This window comes from Gorilla gorilla, chromosome 21 (assembly GCF_029281585.2).
Source record: "Gorilla gorilla gorilla isolate KB3781 chromosome 21, NHGRI_mGorGor1-v2.1_pri, whole genome shotgun sequence".
Taxonomy (NCBI): Eukaryota; Metazoa; Chordata; class Mammalia; order Primates; family Hominidae; genus Gorilla; species Gorilla gorilla.
The window spans coordinates 11,049,447-11,061,665 of NC_073245.2; the positions used below are offsets into that span (position 1 = coordinate 11,049,447).

General features: G+C 41.5%; 1 protein-coding gene across 3 annotated transcripts in view; it reads left to right on the plus strand.

The window, feature by feature from the left end:
* Nucleotides 1-12,219, plus strand: part of PSMF1 (proteasome inhibitor subunit 1) — a 53,338-nt gene that overhangs the window by 10,231 nt on the left and 30,888 nt on the right. For all 3 annotated transcript variants that reach the window (XM_004061657.4, XM_019017223.4, XM_063702362.1), the window contains 3 exons: nucleotides 1,158-1,310; nucleotides 3,087-3,169; nucleotides 10,750-10,935. In XM_004061657.4, coding sequence (XP_004061705.1) covers nucleotides 1,158-1,310; nucleotides 3,087-3,169; nucleotides 10,750-10,935 — 422 coding nt within the window. The remainder of the gene's footprint in view (nucleotides 1-1,157; nucleotides 1,311-3,086; nucleotides 3,170-10,749; nucleotides 10,936-12,219) is intronic.

Genomic DNA, 12,219 nt, shown 5'->3' on the forward strand with positions numbered 1-12,219 from the left:
TTTACACCCACCAGGCTGACAAGCATGAAAATGGCAAGCATTTTACCCCTACTAGATTGGCAAGCAACAATAGCAATGCTGCCAACTACACGGAGCAACAGGAGCTTTCATACATTGCTAGTGGGAGTATAAATCGGTAACTCTTTAGAAAACAACTTGACTTTATCTTATAAATTAAAAGCTTTTCCTCCATGCATACTGTGTAGAAATTTATCCACATGTGTACCAGATGTGTACAAGAATGTTCATAGCAGCATTGTTTATAATAGCAAAACAAATAAGCTGGAAATACTCCAAATCACCATCAACAAGTAGATGTATAAATTGCAGCATAGTCATACAGAATGCTGTGTAGCTGTGAATGTGAATCAGCTGTAGTTAAATGCATTGACATGGATACATTTCCAAAAACTATCGAATAAAAAAGGCAAATGACAGAAGTGATGCTGTTTATTTTAAATTCAAAAACATTTGAAGCTATATTTTTATGGTTGCATGTATAGTAATATAACTCTAAGGAAAAGTAAAGAAATTGTTTAAGAGTGGTGATTACCCTTGAAGGGGAAGGAGGGACATTTATTGGAGTATGCTACCCAAGGCTTTAGCAGTATTGCTGATGTTCTATTTCTTAAGCTGGTGGTAGAGACATTTTATAATTCTTTGTTATTTGTACATGTGCTACATTTTGTGTATTATGAAATAATAATTTTTGTACATCACTGCAGTCAGTTAGCGTGTATTCGGATCTGTGTTTTTAGTCAACACCTTGGTAATCCTATTGAAGTTAGCCTAACGTCCAAACTTTGAAAAACACTACTTAGAACTTCGCAGTATTCCTCAAGATGAATGGCTTTATTCTTAGCAGTGGGAATGGGGAAGAGATAATTATTAAACCAACACTGCAGATTCTTGACAGGTTCCAGTGCTGTGTCAGAAAGGTAGCTCAATATGAGGGAGAGCGCAGTAGAACAGAAGCCCAGAGACCTGGGCCCTAGACCTCCCTCTCACTGTAGGATCTTGGGCAAGTCATTTCTCTTGACCTCCACATCTTCATCTGTGAAGTGAGGTGGGTAAGATTAGCTTATCTCGTGAGGTTCTTTATAGTTCTGTGTTTTGAGTTCATGATCTTTCTCCTCTCAACTGTGGTGTCTTCCCAGCCGGGTCCCAATGATAAGAAGTCAGAACTGCTGCCAGCTGGGTGGAACAACAATAAAGACCTGTATGTCCTCCGGTATGAGTATAAGGATGGGTCCAGAAAGCTCCTTGTGAAAGCCATCACCGTGGAGAGTAGCATGATCCTCAATGTGCTGGTGAGTCTCTGAGACACGTGAGTCTGCTGATGAGATGGGGATAGGAATGGCTGTTTTGAAACCCATTTAACGGTACGAATCCAGAGCTTCAATGTTCGTGTAGCCCTTACCTAGTGATCCCACTTCTGGAACTTTATCTTAAGGTGAGAACCCTAAGTATAGAAAACCTTCATGCACAAAGGTATCCACCACCTGGAATTAAGAAGGAGGGGCTTTCTGTCAACAGGGGAATGGTTAAATAAGGTAAATCTATTCAGTGACAAGATAGAAGGGAAAAACTTAAGTAACCTCAATGGGCTACTTCAGTTCCTTAAATAAATTGAATTCTTTGCTGCCTTGGAGCCCTTGCACTTTACATTTCCTATGCTGGAAGGCTCTTCCCCTCCCCCATCTGCCACTCACACAGCCCTTCACCATTCCTTCATCCTGGACAATTCTCTTTCATTTTTGACTTCCTCAAAAAGTTCAGTTCTGACTACCCACTCCTACTCCCAAAAAAAATCTAAATTATGTCTCTTTACGCCATCATTTTATTTTCCTGCCTGACACTCATTGCAGCTTGTAATTGTGTACTTATTTGTGCTTTGCTTTTATTCTGCCATGGGACTATAAGTGCCACAAGGGCAGTGACTTTCTTTTTGTTAACTTTTGTCTTAGTGGTTTGGGTGTGACCATGTAGAAGTATCCTGCTGTATGTATTATTCTGCACTTTGCTTTTTTTTCACTCGGTGTTTTGGAGGCAAGACCTTGACATGGAAATACATATAGATAAACCTTATTTGTTTTAACTATTATATAGTTTCTCATAGCACCATAATTTCTTTATTCCTTTCCCTTTTGATGAACATTTAGATCTCGTGTCAGATAGGGTTCTTGGTTTCAAACAACAAAAACCTCTTGGGTTAGTTTAAGCAAAAAGGGTTTATTAAAAGAACCAGGATCACCCAGGCGCAGTGGCTCGCACCTGTAATCCCAGCACTTTGGGAGGCTAAGGCAGGTGGATCACTTGAGGTCAGGAGTTTGAGACCAGCCTGGTCAATATGGTGAAACCCTGTCTCTACTAAAAATATTTTTAAAACTTAGCCGGGCGTGGTCGTGGGTGCCTGTAATCCCAGCTACTTGGGAGGCTGAGGTAGGAGCATCCCTTGAACCCAAGAGGCAGAGTTTGCTGTGAGCTGAGATTGTGCCACTGAACTCCAGCCTGGGCGATAGAGCAAGCCTCTGTCTCAAAACAAAACAAAACAAAAAGAACCAGGATAGCTCATTGAAACGGGTTTAAGGCTAGGTTTCCAGAAGCAGTGTCCCAAATCATGCCCTGGAAACCACTGCTGCCACCACCACTGCCCAGTATTAGATACTGGCTGATTCTGTCTGCCCTGGTGCACCCTTCTTTTAAGCTGCTGATGTGACCCCCTGGCCTCTGCTGCTACCCTCATTAGCAAGATGCCTGCCCCTTGCTGGGTCTGCCTCTCTGTGTTGCTCACCTCCAGATCAAAGTTGATGCATCAGTTCAACACCTCAATTACCATGCCTGAGCCCTTTTGCAAAAGAGCCTGGGAAGTAGGTGTTTTAGTCTCTGCCTTGGAAAGGCAATATTCCTAAATCAGAGAAGTCTCCAAGCCTTAGGAAGGTATTTCATATAAACAGTCCTTATATATGTCTCTGTGGACATATGTGAATATTTCTTTAGGTTGAAGACTTTGTTACTCTACCTTCACCCTCCCACTCTTAGCCAGAAATATCCCAGTCTCTCACTTTCTATTTTCACTCATCTAGGAATATGGCTCACAGCAAGTGGCAGACTTGACCCTGAACTTGGATGATTATATCGATGCAGAACACCTGGGTGACTTCCACAGGTACTTCTAAATGATGTCTCTTCCCTGGGAAAAAGAAGAGAGAACTAATGGCAAGATATAAGGAATAGGGTGGATGTGTCCAGAAAATTAAGGAAGGTGAATGGAAGAACCTTTTATTTCTGGGCACAACTTCCTAATTTTCTTTTCTGTTTTTTATGTATTTGAAGAGGAGACTTACATAGGAAATGCCACATGAAACAAGATGATGCAGTCAAGAGTCCACAAGTGCTGTGGTGGCTGCAGAGTAGAGGTGGAGCTCGGGCAACTCATTGAGTCAGAGCAGACTCCTGGGAGGATGTGTGCCTCATTGGGTCCCCAACCCCAATCTCCAACTTATTTAAAAAAAAAATTATTTTCTTTAGGGTCGTTTTAGGTACAAGCAAAATTGAGCAGAAAGTGCAGAGCATTCCCATATTACCTCCTGCTCCCATACACCCACAGTTCACAGCTTCCCTGTGTCAATATCCCATACATAATGATTCATTTGTTACAACTAATGAGTCTACACTGACACATCATTATTAGGGCTCAAGCTTGCTGTTGTGCAATCTGTGGGTTTTGACAAACATGAGAATGTGTGTCTATCAGAGTATCACACAGAATAGTTTGACTACCCTAAAAATCTGTGCTTCTCCTATTCTTCACTCCCTTTTCCCTAACTGCTGGCAACCACTGATCTTTTTACTGTCTCCATAGTTTTGCCTTTTCTAGAGTGTCATATAGTTGGTATCATACAGTAGTATGATTCTAGACCTTTTCAGCAGATAGAGCTAGGAAAATTTTTCCTTATAAGTTTAAATTGCCACCTCTGTTTTTAATATAACACTACAGGATTCTTTTTCTCTTATTCCGTACTTATATCTCCCTTCTCCTGTGGTGAGAACCCTGATTCCCAGCAGCATCAATGTATTTACTTATTTATTTGATCCTAGAATACACACAAATATTTTCTGAATTGCTACATCAGTGCCTACCAAGAACAAACCTATTAAGTAAAGTTCCAAATGACTTATTTCCAGTTCTTTTTGTCTTTTAACTATGTTCCACAAAAGATGTAGGCAGAGTAGTGTGTTCCAAAGGTACTTAGATTAGTGCTTGTTTTTAAAATCAGTATAATGAAATTATCTGTTTTATATATAGTTAAGCTGATTTATGTCTGCTTTATTCCATTATAGGGATTTTCCCCCCATCTTCATTGACCTCCTCAGGGTTTTATTTTTTATTTTATTTTATTTTTTTGAGACGGAGTCTAGTTCTGTCACCCAGGCTGGAGTACAGTGTGACTGTTCAAGCAATTCTTCTGCCTCAGCTTCCCAAGTAACTGGGATTACAGGTGTGCACCACCACACCCAGCTAATTTTTGCGTTTTTTTGTTTTGTTTTGTTTTGTTTTTTGAGACGGAGTCTTGCTCTGTCACCCAGGCTGGAGTGCAGTGGCGCGATCTCGGCTCACTGCAAGCTCTACCTTCCGGGTTCACGCCATTCTCCTGCCTCAGCCTCCCGAGTAGCTGGGACTACAGGTGCCCACCACCACGCCTGGCAATTTTTTTTTTTGTATTTTAGTAGAGATGGGGTTTCACCATGTTAGCCAGGATGGTCTCGATCTCCTGACCTCGTGATCCACCTGCCTTGGCCTCCCAAAGTGCTGGGTTTACAGGCGTGAGCCACTGCACCCGGCCAATTTTTGCGTTTTTAATAGAGACGGGGTTTTGCTGTTGGCCAGGCTGGTCTCGAACTCCTGACCTCAAGTGATGGGATTACAGGCATGAGCCACCGCACCTAGCCATCCTCAGAGTTTTAGAGTGAGCTTGGCATCACTATAAATGCACAGTTATGAAACCTTAACCAAACCTCCGAACTGCCCAGAAACCCTGTTGCATTTAATAGTATCTAATCAGCAATACCCTCTTTGAACCTATTCCAGTCCTCACAGACTTTCAAACCACTGGCCTCCACATTCTGGCCACTCCTCATTTCTCCTGCCCTCTTCCATGCAGCTTCTGTGTGAGGAGGTCTTTTACATATTCCCCTCCTGCATGCCACCGTCCAGTGTATTTCCCACGTAGCAGTTGGACCAGTCTTTCAAACATAGATCAGATCATAGTTAACAACTCTGGCTTAAAACCCTTCAGTGATGCCACTTCACACCCATTACAATGGGTAGTATCAAAATAACCAGAAAATAAACAAGCGTTGTCAAGGATATGGAGAAATTGGAACTCTTGTGCACTCTTGGGAATGTAAAATGGTGCAGCCACTGTGGAAAACAATATGACAGTTCTTCAAAAAATTACCATATAATCCTGCATGTCCACTTCTGGGCATATACCCAAAAGAATTGAAAGTAGGTCTTGAAAAGATATTTGTACACCCATGTTCATAGAAGCATTATTCACAGTAGCCAAAAGGTGAAAGCAGCTTGGCTGTCCATTGATAAGATGAATGGATGAACAAAATTTGGTGTGTAAATACAGTAGAATATTATTCGGCTTTAAAAAGGAAGGAAATTCTGGCCCGTGCTACAACATGGATGAACCTTGAAGACATTATACTAAATTAAATAAGCCATTCACAAAAGGACAAATTCTGTGTGATTCTATTAAAGGTACCTAGATTAGTCAAATTTGTAGAGACAGAAAGTGGATGGCGGTTGCCAGATACTGGGGCAAGAGGGGAATAGGAAGGGGAGTTAGTGATTAATGGGTACAGAGTTTGTTTTGCAAAATGAAAAGAGATCTGGAGATGGATGGTAGGTGATTGCACAACAGTGTTAATGTGCTTAACAGTACTGAACATTTAAAAATGGTTAAGATGGTAAATTTTATGCATATTTTACCACAGTTAAAAGTCTTTAGGGAATACTCATTGCTGTTAGGATAAAGAGCACAATCCTTGATGAGGCCTTAAAGCATTCACCCCTTCAATCTCACCTTGTACTGCCTTCCCCGTGTCCCTGTGCTTCAGCCACAGTGTCATTCTTCTGCCCTCTTCAGACCTCTTCCCTCTGTCTAAAGTGCTCTCCCTGACCTCACGTAGCCAATTCCTGTTTATCTTTTGGTTACCGATTTAAACGTCAGTTCCTTAGAGAAGCTTCCTCTGGCCCCCAGGCTTACAGCTTCAAAACATTTTACTATTTTTTTTGGAGTCAGGTTTCCCTCTGTTGCCCAGGCAGGCTGGAGTACAGTGGCACAATCAGCTCACTTATAAACAGGCCAAGCAGCCTCAACTTACTGGGCTCAAGTGACCCTCCCACCTGAGCCTCCCAAATAATTGGGTCTACAGGCATGTGCCACCATGCCCAGCCAGTTTTTTATTTTTTGTAGAGATGAGGTCTTTGCTGTGCTGCCCTGGATCAAAACATCATTTTTTAAGCATTTAATCAATCAGATATTTTACATTTACCTTCTTAGGGTTGGTCTTCCCTCCTTGCCTGTGATCTCCTTGAGGGCAGGGCTTGGGTCTCTTTTGCATACAGTAGACAAAGGGAGGAAAGGGGGAAATGAGCCAGGCCTGGCCGGCAGAATGCTGCTCCTCTGGGTGTTGCACACTCCCTGACACCCTGGCCCCTCTTAGTGGGTAAGGGAGGGACATTTGGAGTGTGGTCTCTTGACTTCTTCACTCTGGACTTCCACTGGGAGAGAAATTGACAAAACCTGTGGAAGAACCTAGGAATTATATTGGCCATTCATGCTCATTAGAGCATTCTGTCTGTTCAGCAATACTGAAAGAGAATTGTGATCCTGTCTCTATTTGTTTTTTAAGTACATTTGTTTGAGGGGTTTGTGTGTGAGGGAGGGGATATGTGTTGTGTTTTGTTTTGTTTTTTGATTACTGTGAAATGAGGGACACAATAGTACTACCTCAGGGTTTTTCTGAGAATGGAATGAGATGTCAGCACATAGAGTGCTTAGCGCTTAGTCCAGCTCTTAGTAAAATACACAAAGGGGGAAAAAATCTGATCACCAGGAGTCATCTCTGTGGAAATGGGCGGTGAAAGCTGAGGTATGGCTCTGCCTCCTGGTCAGAGGCCCTATCTTCCTCCTATGCCTTTCAGCCATAGCTTCCTCCATGTAGCCCTCTTTGTTAGGTCATTGTGGCATGTCTTGCCTCTTCCAGCAATTTGTGCTCCTCAGTGAGCAAACTGTGATTTGCTAAGAAATATAAACCTATTGTGTTCCATTCTGCTGTACCCTTTCTGTGTCAGATGAGATGGTAGGCTGTCTTTTGCCACAACCAAAATGGCAGTTGTTCTGCCAAGGCTTAGAAATTGTGTGAGAACTTCTCCTTCAGGACCTGGTGGTTTTTTAATCAGGCCTGAATTTTACACATGCCTAGGGAGATCAGAGGCCTCCCTCTGATCTGATTAAAAGGAAAGAAGACTTGAATTTACCCTCCCACCCAGCTTGGGCAGGCAAGCAGCTTATTTTTTACCCATGGATGTCCAATGGCCCCAACGTCATTTGTTATTCCTTCATTGAATTACTTTTGAAAGTTTGTCAAAAATCAGTTGTCTGTACATCTGTGGATCTATCTCTGGATCCTTTGTTCTTTTCCATTGATCTCTGTCTCTTCCTCTGTCAATATTACTCTATCAGTATTGATTATTGTAGGCCTTAATATTGAGTAGAATAATTCCTCCCACTTTTTCTTCATCAAGGTAGTTGTAGCTATTCTAGGTTCTGTGCCTTTTCTTTTTTTTTCTTTTTTCTTTCTTTTTTTTTTTTTTTTCTTTGTTTGAGACAGAGTCTCGCTCTGTCTCAAAAAGGCTCAGGCTGGAGCGCAATGGTGTGATCTTGGCTCACTACAACCTCTGCCTCCTGGGTTCAAGTGATTCTCCTGCCTCAACCTTCTGAGTAGCTGGGACTACAGATGTGTGCCACCATGCCTGGCTAATTTTTTGTATTTTTAGTAGAGACGGGGTTTTACCATGTTAGCCAGGATAGTTTCGATCTCCTGACCTCGTGACCCACCCATCTTAGCCTCCCAAAGTGCTGGGATTACAGACGTGAGCCACCGCACCTGGCCTCTGTGCCTTTTCATATAAACTTTAGAGTAAGCTGGTGTATATCTATGAAAAACCTTGCTAGAATTTTCATAGGAGTTGCATTAAACCTATAGATTAGTTTGGGGAGAATTGACATTCTTGCTATGAACATGATATATCTTATCTCTCCATTTATTAATATTTAGGTTTTATTTGATTTCCATCAGTATCATTTGTAATTTTCAACATATAGATCCTGTGCATACCTTGTTATTTGTTTAAAGCAGAAAGGGAGATGATTATAAATGGCATTCTGTCCTTTGTTTTGGTTTTCAAATGTTCATTGTTAGTATGTAGAAATGTAGTTGATTTTCCTGCGTTGAACTTATATCCTGTCACCTTGCTGAATTCAAGGTGTTTAGGATTTTTTTTTTTTTTTGGTAGATTCCTTGGGAATTTCAGGGTAGACTATCATGTCATTTGCAAATAGGGACAGTTTTATTCCTTACTTGCTAATATGAATGTCTTTTCTTTTTCTTGCCTTATTGCAGTGGTCAGGATGTCCAATATTATGTTAAATAAGAGTGATGAGAAAGAACATTCTTTCCTCGTTCCCAATCTTAGGAGCAAAGTATTCAGTCTTTCACAGTAAAGTATATTGTTAGGGGTAGGTTTTTTGTAGATGTTCTTTATCAGGTTAAAGAAGTTCCCCTTTATTCTTAGTTTGTTGAGAGTTTTTAATCTTGAATGGATTTATCATGTTGGATTTTGTCAAAAGCTTTTTTCTGCATCAATTGATATGATCATATGATTTTTCTTCCATAGCTTATTGATATGGTAGATTACATTGATTGATTTGTGACTATTAACCAGTCTTGCATGCCTAGAACAAATCATACTTGGTCATGGCATATAGTTCTTTTTATACATTTTTAAATTCAATTTGCTCATATTTTGTTGAGGATTTTTTGTGTGTGTAAGTTCATAGGATATACTAGTCTATATATATATATATATATATATATATATATATATATTTTTTTTTTTTTTTTTTTTTTTGGTGTAGTCTTTGCCTGGTTTTGATACCAGCGTAATACTGGTCTCATGAAATGGAGTGGAACGTATTCTCTCCTCATACATTTTCTAGAGGTGACTGTAAAATTGGTGTTAATTCTTCTTTAAATGTTTGGTAGAATTCTTCCTGAAATCATCTGAGCCTGGAGATTTTTGGTTTTTGTTTTTTTATTTTATTTTTTTAAATGTTAAGTGTAATTCAGTTTCTTTAATGGAACTATTCAGATTATCTGTTTCATTTTGGCTGAGTTGTAGTTTATGGTTTTTAAGAATTGGTCTATTCTGAGTTGTTGGATTAAGTTGTTCTTAGTATTCTCTTATTATCCTTTCAGTGGCTACAGATCTATTGTAATATCTCCTGTTTCGTTCTTGTTATTGGTGACTGTGTCCTCTCTCTTTTTGTATTTGTCAGTCTCTCTAGGAGTTGGTCAGTTTTATTCATTTTTTTTGAAGAATTGACTTTGTTTCATTTTCTCTCTTGTTTTTCTTTTTTATTGACTTGTGTTCTTACCTTTATTACTTCTGCTTGCTTTGAGTTAATTTGCTCTTCTTTTTCTAGGTTCTTTAGGTCAGAATTTTGGTTATTGATTTGAATTCCTTCCTCTATTTTGATGTAAGCATTTAGTGCTATGAAGTTTCTTCTCAGCAATCCTTTAGTTATATCCCACATATTTTTGTATGTTTTTATTTTCATTTTAATTCAGTGCTATATATTTCTTTTTTGTGACTTTGATCCAAGGATTTTCTAGAAGTATGTTGCTTAATTTTCATGTATTTAGAGAGTTAACTTTTTGTTTTGATTTCTGTTATGATTCCATATGGTTGGAGAACATACTTTATATGATTTCAGTTATTTTACATTTGTGAGCTTTGCTTTATGGGCCAGGATGTGGTTCATTTTAAAATACCAGTGTTTTAGGAAGCCTGGAGTCCTGCCCACTCTGTTACCTCAGCCTGCCTCCACACCTCAGCTGTGGCTCACGTCACTTGTCTCTCACAGACAGAGAAAAAGAGGCCCAGGCAGGATGGGACAGGTGGTAGGGGCAGCCTTCCGAGGACCCCTGTGTTAGTGACAGAACTGGACCTTGAACCCCCAGAGCTCTGCCTGCCTGGACCAGGAACCTGGTTCATCCTCCCCATGTAGCCTTTGCCTTCCATGACCCTTCCCATGACACGTGATGAACACACAATGAAGCTGAGGGAGGGGTGAGGCGGGTGAGGACAGAGGAGTAGCCAGTCCAGGCCCTGTGCCCCTACACCCTCACCTCTTTCTAATGGGGTGGTAAACGAGGAGGGGCAACTCAGATGCCTAAGAAGCTTAGGCCCAAATCTCAGAGACAGCGTGGGGCTATTGCCCCCCTCACCCAGGTCCAGCAGGCGGCCTGTTCCCCCGCTTATAAACAGGCCAAGCGCAACGCCAGGAGCTATCAGGGCCGCCGCCGCCGCCATCGTTGCAGCCAGAATACCACTTCCAGGGTTCCTAGCCAACTGCAAGCAGTTGACTCTTCGTCTGCTTCCTGCAGGACCTACAAGAACAATGAGGAGCTTCGGTCTCGTATCGTGTCTGGAATCATCACACCTATCCATGAGCAGTGGGAAAAGGCTAATGTAAGCAGTCCCCACCGGGAGTTCCCCCCTGCTACCGCCAGAGAGGTGGACCCACTCCGGATTCCTCCACACCACCCACACACCAGTCGGCAGCCTCCCTGGTGAGTACAGAGTGCCTAGCGGGAAGCCCATGCTTGTGTAGAGGGATTCCAGCCAGCTATCCCCATCCTGCCACTTGACCCCATCCCTGGCCCGTATGTGTTTTCAACAAAATGATCAATGTCTTGGGGTGCATGGAGTTAGAAAGTGGAGACATAAGTGGAGCAGTGAGTTCTTGAACTGCTACTAGTCACCCTAATTACCCAAAATCCTAAGCCTGCCTGATTTCTTTCTAGGGGCCACACAGAGCCCCTGAGTCTGTCCAAGGATCAGTGCCTCTGGGGCTTATGTGCAGTAGTCTAAGGTTGCTGCCCAGGTAATTCACAGCTAATTCATTCCAGAGCTTTTTGTCTAGACAGGGCCCTGGGCCAGTCTTTGTGAGAAAATGTAAACATGTAGAGGTACTAGCCCAGAGGAGATGCAGTCCCAGTGTCTTGCCCATTTCATTTCATTGTAGTCCCCCAATCTCGCTATCAACTTCAGAAGTTTTCCAAAATAGCATGGGATGTGAGTGAGTCACGTTCCAAGGTTTTTGCAGATTAGGATGGCAGCATTAGGACTGCAGACTTCTGCTCAGAGGGAGGAGACAAGGACCAGGGGACCCTAGTCTCTAGCTGAGACAGCACTTCTCAGTTTGGAGCCCGTACTGTGATGCCATACTGTTGGTAGGGATAAGGGACAGAGTTCACTGTGAGGGACATGAATAAGCACTTAATAAATGTAGACTACCATTGTTATTTTATTCTGGTTCGTAATTATATGCCTTTAGTTAGCTAAAAATGGGAAATCAGTTTAATTATTCCAAGTAATGATTGGCGTATCTCTTTGGCAACATCTTTACCAAAAATATTGAGTCCTGTGAAGAGAATGGAGAATAAGAAAAAGTGGTTGAAAAGGTTGAAAATGGCTTGTCTGATATATCTTATTTTACCAAAGGGAATAGAGATAAGATGACCTGCCTGAGTTCGCCAGCCACTAATAAAGAGGCAGAGCCAGGGCTGGGGTCTAGGTGTCCTTACTCCCTGCACAGTGCTCTGGCTGTGATGTAAACAGATGTGATCTAACCACCTTTCCATGGTGGAAAGATTTAAGAATAAGCCCTGGTCAGAAGTCAAGTTGGGAAAAAATTTTAGACCTGAAGTAAATAGTAATTCTCAGCTTTATTAGACCCAATGCTCATTTCAAAACAAATATTCTGTGAAATATCCCTTACTATGTTGAAATGGAATTCATGGGTATTCTAACTTACCTCATGCACATTTCAGAGGAAATCAGTATAAAGTCCT